General features: G+C 42.1%; 2 protein-coding genes across 2 annotated transcripts in view; one reads left to right on the top strand and one right to left on the bottom strand.

Annotated features, from left to right (window-relative positions):
* Positions 1–273, bottom strand: part of GPR161 (G protein-coupled receptor 161) — an 11,681-nt gene extending 11,408 nt beyond the window's left edge. Inside the window, exon 1 of the mRNA XM_010719930.3 lies at positions 255–273. The gene's annotated coding sequence lies outside the window, so the exon portion shown is untranslated. The remainder of the gene's footprint in view (positions 1–254) is intronic.
* Positions 252–11,089, top strand: TIPRL (TOR signaling pathway regulator). Its single transcript, XM_003202761.4, has 7 exons — positions 252–655; positions 2,944–3,123; positions 3,969–4,068; positions 4,764–4,895; positions 5,311–5,406; positions 6,099–6,161; positions 8,943–11,089. The coding sequence occupies exons 1-7, from the start codon at positions 267–269 to the stop codon at positions 9,093–9,095; spliced, it is 1,113 nt and encodes a 370-aa protein (XP_003202809.2). The 5' UTR covers positions 252–266; the 3' UTR covers positions 9,096–11,089.
* The last annotated feature ends 114 nt before the right edge of the window (positions 11,090–11,203 follow it).

Below are 11,203 nucleotides of genomic sequence, written 5' to 3'. Positions count from 1 at the left end.
CGGCCCCGCTGACAGCGCACGTCCGTGGGTCGGCTTTACACAGCGAGATGTCGGCGGGCATGGCGAGGGGCAGAGTGCGGCCAACTGCCCTCCCAGCCCCGAACGCCGGCACGCCGCCCAGCAGTCGGGCGGAGGCTGCTGCTGCCTCCTAGGGAGCGCGGTACGGGTGTGGCCGAAGGCGCGAGGGACAATGTGCTGTAGCTCCAACGTTCCCCACAACCACACGGGACTTGGCGCTTGCCGCGCTGTCACACCTGGTCACTTTTATGGACCTCCCCCCCACCCGAGCGCCGCCAGGAGTGGGGCAGAGGCGGAGGGACGCGCAACCAACCCACTCGCGCAGCACGCCGCTGCCGCATGACTTCCGGCCTCCGCGTGCAGCGCCGCTCTCCCGGAAGCGGAAGTTCGGTGAGGCGGCAGTTGCGGAGAGGCGACGTTGCCGTGAGGGGCGCGCGGCCGTAGTGGAGGGGCTGGGAAGGGCGGGCAAGGGTGAGCTGCCGCCGTTGCCCCTTCCGGCCTTCGCCTCGGTGAAGGTCGCGCCCTCAGCCCTCGCCATGCACCCCGTTTTCCAGAGCAGCCGGCGCGACTTCACCTTCGGGCCGTGGAAGCTGAGTGCCGTCTGCACGCACATCATGAAGTCTGCGCAGGCCGAGAGGTGAGGCGGGAGCGGGCGCGGCGGGGCGGGGATCCCGCCTGTGGGAACGGGGTACTCGGAGGTACCGCCGCGTCTGGGCGGGGAGATGTTGTCCGAACACAGCGTGCCCGGCACCTCGGGCATCTTATTTTATATTTTTCCCTCTTAAAGAGTCTGGGCTGGTTTCGTTTATGGGCGGCTCTCAGAATCTCGTTAATGACTGCTGTCGGTGGTGGAGGTCCGGCCCTCAGCGATCGGGCACCCGCTGACTGGAAGCTTGATTGTTGATTATTTTTTAAGGACCGTTAAGATGCTTTTATATGTGATATGCACGCTCCTGTAAGCTATTTCATAATAACATAAAGGACTTCATTAAAAATTGATTGTTTGCTTTCTCCTCGCAGCACTAATTTCCACTGTTGTCAGGCCGTTGGATGAAACGCTGCTGTGTCAGCATTGAGTGCTTAAGTCAGATTTGCTAATGTGGAGCTGAATAGTTGAGCTGTTAGGGCCCTAGCTGACCTCGGTGGCAGCTGAGTTTCACAGATAATTCTAGGCTGCAGTTTCCAGAATAAGTATGTGGGGAGCTGTGAAGGAAAGCTTCAGTGGTGTTGCCCTCAGTTTTTCTACTTGTGTGAGTCCACCATTGTGAAATTTTATGCTTTCTTTCTGCATTGTAAGAAGCCAAGTAAACTTCATTTTTTTTTCTGTATTACAGCAGCATTATGCTTATTTTTTAAACTATGTATCTGCCTCCAAGTGTGGGAATGGTGTTATTAACTCTTGTTTTTATTCTGTGCTCAATACATACAATAATCTTCACTAAATGCTTTTCCCTAACGTTCCCGCAGTTTTTGTAGTTGCAGGTAAGAAAACTTGAATCCCATGTTCTACTGATTCCTCTGTAAAGAGGATTCAGCATTCAGTTGAGCAGTGCCCGTGTTCTGCAGGAGAAGAAGGACTGTTACTGCAGTACTCCATTCTTCTGACATGTTTGTGAAGACATATTTCACAAAATGCTGTCTCTTAAAAATGAAGATCTTAGGAATAAAATTCAGGAGAATGTTAACTCTTTTTGTTAAGCAAGAGAGAGAGCTGAACTGCTGGCCTAGAAACTACCTGCTGTACACGTTTTCTGTTCGGCTCAGTTTCTTCCAGTGGTAGCTATTTTAAATTAAGCAGTTGCCTCTATAGCATTTCAGAAATTACCTTTGTCCTTTTAGATGATTTTCAGGGATGCTGAGATGATCACAATGTGTTGAAAAAGATAGAAAAGCAAAGGTATGTGGTTATGGCATAAGCTCTTTAATCTTAATGAATAAAGCACCTAGTGGTAGGGAGGGAATGGTGGAGGTGTATAAAGCATATATTTTGCTAAACAATGTCTGTGTGTGCATAAAGCTGTATGTATAAAAATGACGTAAATAAAAAGTGAGCTGGAACGGCTTTATATTTTCTGCAGGGATTGTATTTATTCTATTTACATAGTTCAATTGGTTCCACAGCTTTCATGCTTGGAGGTTATGAATACCAGCGTGCGTTTTCTACAAAGCTGGGAAATCAGTAGAGCAGTAGACTCACAGAATCATAGAATGACCTGGGTTGAAAAGGAGCACAATGATCATGTAGTTTTGACCCCCCTGCTGTGTGCAGGGTCACCAGCTATCAGACCAGGCTGCCCAGAGCCACATCCAACCTGGCCTTGAATGCCTCCAGGGATGGGGCATCCACAGCCTCCTTGGGCAACCTGTACCAGAGTGTCACCACCCTCTGTGTGAAAAACTCCCTCCTAATATCTTACCTAAACCTAAAGTAGTTGTGTGTTCTGCTCTGTGCTTTCAATATACTCTGCCCTGGTTATTTTCAGGCTCTATTTTGTACCAAAGATGGTAGTGTGGGCCACTGTGTAATGAGTTTAAACTTGCTGACAATAAGTACCCTTTCATAAAACTTTCTGACCATCTGCAAAAGTGACTCTTGGATCATCCAGAGGTTTGTCTGCAATAGGCTGAAAGCTGCTACTTCATCCTTACCATTTTTTTTTTTCTTTAATCCTGTTTGAGGCTTTTTTACTCTTCTGATGGAGAAGGCAAGCTTTAGGAATAACCTTATGGTGGAAAAGTCATTTAGGATCAGTGATTCTGTAACTCATATCAAATGATTAACTGAGAAGGTAACAGTGTTTTTAAGACATACTGATGGTGTGTCTTGTCAATTACTACGATCTAGAGAATACTTATAAACAGATTGTTTTCATTCAACTGTGGCCAACTGGTGTCTCCTTATTGGACTGCTATTTTTCTTTGCAGATTGGCTGAAGAATTACAGATGCCTTCCTTGCCAGAGATGATGTTTGGAGACAATATCTTGAAAATACAGCATGAACGTGGTTTTGGAATTGAGTTCAATGCAACAGATGCTTTAAAATGTGTCAATAATTGCCAAGGTATGATCAAAGTGGCTTGTGCAGAAGAGTGGCAAGAGAGCAGGTACAGTATTTTATCACCACTGGGCAAGTACTGGTGTGTTGTATGCAAAACTGTTATAAAGTAGTTAAAGCAACAGACAGCTCCTGAAAACAGTGTTGTATTTAGTTCTGCCATTGATGCAATCAGTGTGTGATGGCAGGAATCACTTTGCTTTTTTTTTTTTGCCATCATCATCCTATCTGTTACTCAGTGTCAGCTGCATTTTTCAGTTGTTTCCTGGCTTTCTTCAAACTCACTGCATGTTTAACATGGTTTCCTTCTGTTTGTGTTTATTCAAATTCATGGGGGCTTACACGTTACAAGAGTGTGTGTACTGGTGTGTAAAAGTGCAAAATGCTATAGTTCAACATCTTAGCCTTAGAACCATAACAGGCAATCACTGTGCATGAGAACTTATTGTACTGCTTAGTATTTACCAAATGAGTGGCAGAGCTCCTAGGAATATGTCAAGGAGAGAAATGAAAGCTGTCTTAAAAACAGGTAATGTTGTTAATTATTGCTCTGTGTTGTCAGCAGAATGATTTCTGCCTACTTGCTGATTGTGAACTACAAACTTTACAACACTTTACAACAGCGCTTAAAAATCTTGATTTTTGCCTCATAAGCCTGAGGCAATGTTAGCAGAGGAATTTGGGTAATGGTTTTCTAATTCCTTATGATAACAGCTGTTGTGGAAGAACCAATACTGTGTGCTTAAGTCTTGACATCATCAGTCCAGTACAGACAATACTGCTCTTTTTCTCAAATAGTTAGAACGTAAGTGTGGAAATCATAAAACCTTATATGAAGTTGTAAGTTTTTAATAATTACTACAAAGCATGCTGTATTCTTTTTCACTTCTTGAGGAGTGAGACTGAGCACACTAAGGAAGTTGTCAAGCCTTATGATTGGACTTACACAACTGACTACAAAGGAACATTGCTGGGAGATACTGCAACACTAAAGGTAAGCATTTTTTCCTTCGTTGCATGCTGATTACGTGTTGTTTCAGTCAAACACAGAGCACTTTTTTTGAAGCTGTCAGTAGGCTTTTATAAATTCTTCATGGTTCTCCGTTTCTGACTTCAAAGTATACCTTGAGGTTTTTCAAGTTTCTCATCATATTCTCTTAATCAAATCATGGCTTATTAAAAAAACTTCAGGTTTGGGGGGGGAGGTTGTTTTGTTTTGCTCTGTTTTTGCAACAGTAATTCCTCATATTTAAGTGACAGGCACAAGATGGAAAAGCTCTGGTTACTTGATTTCTGAGGGAAGGCCTTATTGGAATTCAGGGTTTGCAGTTGGCTAGAAATGCCAATTACATAGAAAACTGCAACCCAGAAGGTCTCAAACGCACATTAAGCATGAGGCATCTTTTGAATATTTCCACATTCAGCTTGCTGCTGAAGGCTACAAAACCTGTACTCAGATGGCTGTTTATTTAGAACCTTCCATTCTTGATTCTTGCTTTGCTCGATGTTTTCTCTTGGAAACTGGCTTCAATTTTAACTTTGCCTCTTAGAATTTTGGGTGTATTAAGCCTAGTGCTCTGAGAGCTTTTCCCTTCAGAAAGCTAGCAAATGGAGGATTTTAAAGATCAGGACAGACTTTATGCAGTTTGACAGCAAATTAGTATACTAACTATTCATCTTTTTCTCGAGGTTGTTCCTACAACAGAACATATAAATACAGAGAAGTTGAAAGCCAGGGAACAAATCATGTTTTTTGAAGAAGTACTTCTGTTTGAAGACGAACTTCATGATCATGGAGTGTCAAGTTTGAGTGTAAAAATAGTGAGTACTGAGAGGTGAATACAAGAGGCTTGGTGACCAAGCTACCTGATGTAGCACAATGTAGTTACTCCTTTGCATTTTATTCCTTTTAGAATTTAAATTTAAAATGAAAATTTCTTTATTCTTGCTCTTAAAAAATAGAGTTATTGAAAACTGTTATCTTGAAATCTTTTTGTCACTTGTGTTAGGGAGCTTGTCAGTTGCGTGTCCATCTTCCTTTCTGCATCCCGAGGCTCTTCAGAAACAGCCTGCTCTGCTGTCCAGTGATAGCTGTAGTGTATCACCAAGCCAAGTTAGGAGTTTACTACTGAAAGCTCGCTCATATAGTCCTACATTGTAAATTTCTGACACAAGTAAACACGTGGCTAAAGTAAAACTTTGTAATATGCTGAATGGCACATCTTTATATTTCCAGAGAGTCATGCCTTCCAGCTTTTTTGTGCTGTTGAGGTTTTTCTTGCGAGTTGATGGAGTACTGATCAGGATGAATGACACGAGGCTTCACCATGAGGTAAGCCCTCATTCACCATTATGACTGTTTTACAGATGCTCACTTGCAGTATTGCTTTCAGAGAAGAACTGCTTATATTCCTGTACTTCAGTACTGATGCTTTGGGGCATAGAGTTTACCCAAACTGAACTTTCAGGTTAATTTTGTTATGGTGGTGCTGAAGTAGCAACCATGTTCTAGGTGTTATGTGAGCAGAGTAGCCTATAGCTTATGCTAAATAATGACTTAAATATATTTGACAGACACAGAGAGGCAATACAAGTCAAAAAATAAACAACAGTAAATGGTGTGATGTTGTTGCTAAGGGCTTGGGTGGGTTTTTTTGATTTTGGCTTGTCTAGTATTATGACTGCATGTTTAACCTTGCAGAGAACTACCTATGCTGAGTTGAAATATCCCATAAATAAGACAGAACATAGCAGGTTTGCTTATTTTGTCCAGCTGATAATGAAGTGATGCAGGAGTTCTGAGAGAAGGCTGACAAATGCATTCAGTCATCGATATTCAAATTGTTGAATGCAAAAAGGTGACTTTTGGAAAAGATGCCGTTCTTTGTCTTTGGGAGTGTGAATGTACTGCTGAAGGACTGTGATCAATCGCATTCAAATGTTTCCTGAATTCAGTGTTTTCACAATGCTCATTTTGCACTCTGATAATTTTGTAATGAATCTTTGTAATTCTTTTCCCTTTAGTCTGACAAGGCTTATATGTTGCGAGAATATACATCGAGAGAAAGCAAAATATCAAGTTTAAAGGTATTACATTTTTAATGTTTTCCTTGTCTGCTTTTTAACGTTCTTTTATGGTCCACAAAGAAAATACTGTCTGTCAGTAATCCTTCTGAAAGGTTGGTAATCTAAGGGGGAAGGTCCTTCTGTATGTGCAGTTTTTATTTTAGGGATTTCAGGGCAGATTGGCCTTTGTAGATGACTCAGTGATCACGTTTACAATATATAGGGTTGGGTTAATTTTTCTACTTTTCAGTTAACAGCTGTTTTCGTTATTATTTTAGAACTGTTCAGTCACAAAATCAGGTAGTGCACTTCCCATGATGTTGAATTTCAGCACTGGCCATGTGCTCACAACCTGTACTAGAAGTCAGAATCTGTTTGCTGCTACAGATTTGTTTGTTTTTTCTCAGAATAATTTCAATAGCTTATCTTAAAACCCAAGCAGTAGCTCAGAATAATTTGTGGCACATTTCCAGTTGTAATGTTGACTTACTATTCTTTACCTAAAGTGTAATTTTTAGGTACTTTCCCTTTTTTCTTCACCTGTAGAATGTGACTAATGTGATAAGAGCAGGCCCGGTCAGCATGGGTTTACGAATGGTAGATCCTGTCTGACAAACCTGATTTCATTCTATGACAAAGTGACCCCCTTAGTGGATGAGGGTCAGGCTGTCGATGTGGTCTACCTGGACTTCAGTAAGGCCTTTGACACTGTCCCCCATAACATTCTCGTGGAGAAGCTGGCTGCCCATGGTCTGAATTGGTGTACGCTCTGCTGGGCGAAGCACTGGCTGGATGGCCGGGCCCAAAGAGTCGTGGTCAATGGAATTGGATCTAGTTGGTGGCCGGTCACGAGCTGTGTCCCCCAAAGCTCAGTACTGGGGCCGCTTCTGTTTAACATCTTCATTGATGATCTTGATGAGGGGATTGAGTGCACCCTCAGTAAGTTTGCAAACAACACTAAGCTGGGAGGGAGTGTTGATCTGGCAGAGGGAAGAAGGACACTGCAGAGGGACCTGGACAGACTGGATCGATCTGCCAAGGTTAACGGCATGAGTTTCAGTAGGACCAAGTGTCGGGTCCTGCATTTTGGTCACAACAACCCAGGCAACCCTGCAGGCTTGGGGAGGTGTGGCTGGAAAGCTGCCTGATGGAAAGGGACCTTGGTGTTCTGATGGATAGTCGGCTGAACATGAGCCAACAGTGTGCCCTTGTGGCCAAGGAGGCCAATGGCATCCTGGCTTGTATCAGGAATGATGTGGTGAGCAGGACTAGGGAAGTCATCCTGCTCCTGTACTCGGCACTGGTGAAGCCTCGCCTCGAGTACTGTATTCAGTTTTGGGCACCTCAGTACAGAGGGGACACTGAGGTACTGGAGCAGGTCCAGAGAAGGGCAACGAGGCTAGTGAAGGGCTTGGAAAATAAGTCCTAAGAGGAGAGGCTGAGGGAGCTGGGGCTTTTTAGTCTGGGGAAGAGGTGGCTGAGGGGAGACGTTATTGCTCTCTTCCAGTACCTGAAAGGTGCTTACAGCTAGAGCAGGGTTGGTCTCTTCTCACTGGTGACAGGTGACAAGAAGAGGGGAAATGGCCTCAAGTTGCGCCAAGGTAAATTTAGGTTGGACGTTAGGAAACACTCCCTTACAGAAAGGGTGGTTAAACATTGGAATGGGCTCCCCAGGGTGGTGGTTGAGTCACCGTCCCTGGACGTGTTTAAGAGCTGTTTGGATGTGGTGCTTGGAGATATGATTTAGCAGAGGGTTGTTAGGGTAGTGTGGTTAGGCTGCAGTTGGACTTGATGATCCTTGAGGTCCCTTCCAACCTGAGTAATTCTATGATTCTATAATACTAACTTTCTGAGGGAATACTTTTGCACAATTATTTTCTCCTTATCATTTTTCAGCAATATGCAATTCCTAATTAAGGCAATTAAATCAGGCATGATCTTTTTGATAGTTTGGTGGCTTCTGAAATACAGGTAGTTGATCTAGGTTTCATTTTAGCCTTGTACTTCAGATTGCTTTTCTGTTCCTTAGATCAGCTTCAGTAGATAAAGGATAAAAGAATTCTCAAGTCTGAATTAATTGAAGTTGCAGTATAATTCCTTGTATGTTAGGGGTATCTGATAGTCAGGTTGTATTTAAATAGCTTCTTGCTTACGGGATGTTGTTAGAAAGTTGTGCATTCAGTGTAGGTTTTGGTTGTTTTCTTTTGTCCTGACAAATGTCTGTGTGTGAAGCTACATCACCTGCAGGAATCTAAAGGGAAAGATATTAATGAACTTAAACCAACTGATTTCTTCAAATGCAGAAGTGAAATCCACTCAGTTACTATGCCATATAAATAGCTAAACACTGTCTGTAGTGGACTTCTTCAAATTTAGATGTATGTTGAGATATCAGTATCAATTACCAGTTGCTCCAGGGAGTGTATAGCAATGACCAGAAGACATTAAAAATTAAATCTCTTGTGGCCATCCTGGTCACATCCAAAATTACACTCTTGAAGAGACAGTGTGTACCAGTGAAATCGTTAACATTGTAGATGTTCTGGAACATCTTTGACTTCTGTGCGAAGATAAGATGTGCTGCTTAGAAATATGAAATACTTTTCCTTAACCTACTGATGGCACTCAAGAAGTAAGAGATCGTATGTGTTATATTTGAAGTAATAATCTAAATTTCTCTGTGCCATGTGACTTTGAGGTGTTCAAATCAGGTAAAGATCAGCTGTCCATAAATATTTGTTTTTTGGAATCCTTTTCTTTCCTTTTTGTTCATTCATTTCATCTAAATTTTTTGCTCCGTAGCATGTGCCACCTTCCCTGTTCACGGAACCTAACGAGATCTCTCAGTATCTACCCATAAAGGAGACAATATGTGAAAAACTAGAATTCCCAGGGACGCTGGAATCTAATAATCCGGAGGCATCACTGGAAACCACGTGTGTTAAGTCAAAATAAATGTGACTTTATATGGACTGAGTTAGACTGGAGGTGGTGTGATCGTGTAGGCATTACTGGGGGGTGCAGTTTCACTACTAGTGGAATAAAGAATTTGGCTATTTTTTCTGTAGCCCTGAAAAAAAAAACACAACAGAACTCATTTCAAGAAGGTTTCGCTAATTTTGTTCTATTTTGTTTTTTGTTTCTTTTAAACCTGTATCTGGAGTTAATGATAGAGCGGTGGTAAATTACAGTCTTCAGTAGCACTGGAGATGGACTTTCACAATGGAAGAATGTGGGTTCTGCTCATTTCACCAGTGAGACAGGACTATTGTCTGGGCCCTCCAACACAAATGTTTCCATAAAAGATTCTGTTAGTCTCTTGATATCTGAAGCAGCAATATTAGTCATAAAATTGGCATAATTTTATTTCTTTGAAGTAATCATCTACAGTAAAAATTGATAAATAAAATTCCTCTGCATATGTTTTAAGCTTTCAGTCCTAAGAGATTTTTTTTATTTTTATTATTTATTTTTTTTTTTTGCTTGGCTTCTACTTCAAGCTGATAACCCATCGAGTTATTTCTTGTCTGGGAAGAAAGGACATTGATTGTCTTCAATCCCTCCAAGATGCTGGTATTTGCAATTTGAGAAAGAGGAGCTTACATAGTTTCAAAAGGATGCTAGCATGTATTCCAGATGCATATTTTTGGTTTATTTAAAAATCTCTAATATCAATAGGAGTGTGATCACATGTGCAGTCACTATTCTAACTTCACATTTTGTGAATCAAACTTTAAGTAATTGTGTTGCTTTTGGAAATCTTAAATTACATCAGTGGTTTGGTCTAAGATGGGGGAGTTAAACGGCCTTGTCTAAGTTTGCTCCTTACACTCAGTGAAGTGCAAGAAGCTGAGGACTGTAGCAAAAAGCAGGCCTTTTGATTTGACAGGGTCTGGTAAGAATGTGTAAATTCTGATGTCCTGGACTGTTTTAATTAAAAATCTTCATATTCTACACTTCGTGTCTTCAAACAAGTTTTGGGGTGGGTTGTTTCAATTAATCATGTCTTTTGAGAAATGGTTTTCATTTAAAGACTGATGTTAAATGCTGATGTTTTTATTAAAAGAAAAAAAAAAGAATGCTCTACTATTTAAGTGACTGCACTTGTTTCCTAAAGACTGTAGTGTCAGGACAAAGCGTTTATCTGGCTGTAAATGAATGCAGAGTGGAAGCAATCCATATTCGTCTGGAAATAGAGATCCCTTCCAGTGGTAGAGGGATATGAGCAGACAATGAAAAGGAAGGGAACAACATAGTGAGGAGATAGTTTGTTGGTAGGAGCATATCGGGGCACTTTTCCTCTGAGAATTTACTATTTTATGTGCCTTACGGGCTTATAAAAGCACAGTCTAAAGCCAAAGCTGGCAGTGATTGAAAGGAGAGCTGATGTGCTAACACAAAGGAAACTGTATCTGCATTCATTAATGAAAATTACAGTTTGGGTTTACTCAGTGTTGCAATACGAAGCTCCACTGTGCTCAAGTCTAGCTGGGGGGGACTATGGAACTGACAGCTGGTGTTGAGAAGGGTGCTCTGCATGTTTAGTTGATGTGTATTTTACCTCCTCCATCGTATTTACTAATCTGTGACCTATTGATGCAGTTGTCTTGAATGGACTTGAATCCTGAATATATAACTCTGATAGCCATCTGTTTTGGGTGCTGTGCATTTAAATGGAACACAAACAGTGGAGAAATCACAAGGACATATTTAGAGAGTCAGTTACCACGAAGTAGAACTCGGAACACCATTCCTGCCTCTGTTACACCGCACAGATGATCAAGAAGCAGTGAGGGAAACTCTGGTACAACTTCACCTCAGAAAGGTACTGCTGTGGATACGTGATGCTGGGAGGAGGGCGCGGGGTGATTCTCCAGCTGTTTTGTAGCGAGCCGAACATGCGGCAGTTTATATTCCCTCTTGTATGTTAATAAATAAAATATACCTGACGTTTCACAGCTCTGTTCTTGCTTGAGCAAAATAAACTGAAGTGACGGCACGTGCTGCTGCGCCCGGTGCAGCTGGAAGGGCACCCGCACGGCGGGAGGCTCCGCCATTTCCCG

This window comes from Meleagris gallopavo, chromosome 1, assembly GCF_000146605.3.
Source record: "Meleagris gallopavo isolate NT-WF06-2002-E0010 breed Aviagen turkey brand Nicholas breeding stock chromosome 1, Turkey_5.1, whole genome shotgun sequence".
Lineage (NCBI taxonomy): Eukaryota > Metazoa > Chordata > Aves > Galliformes > Phasianidae > Meleagris > Meleagris gallopavo.
The sequence above is the reverse complement of the archived record's forward strand: the minus strand, read 5'-3'. Positions and strand labels throughout refer to the sequence as shown.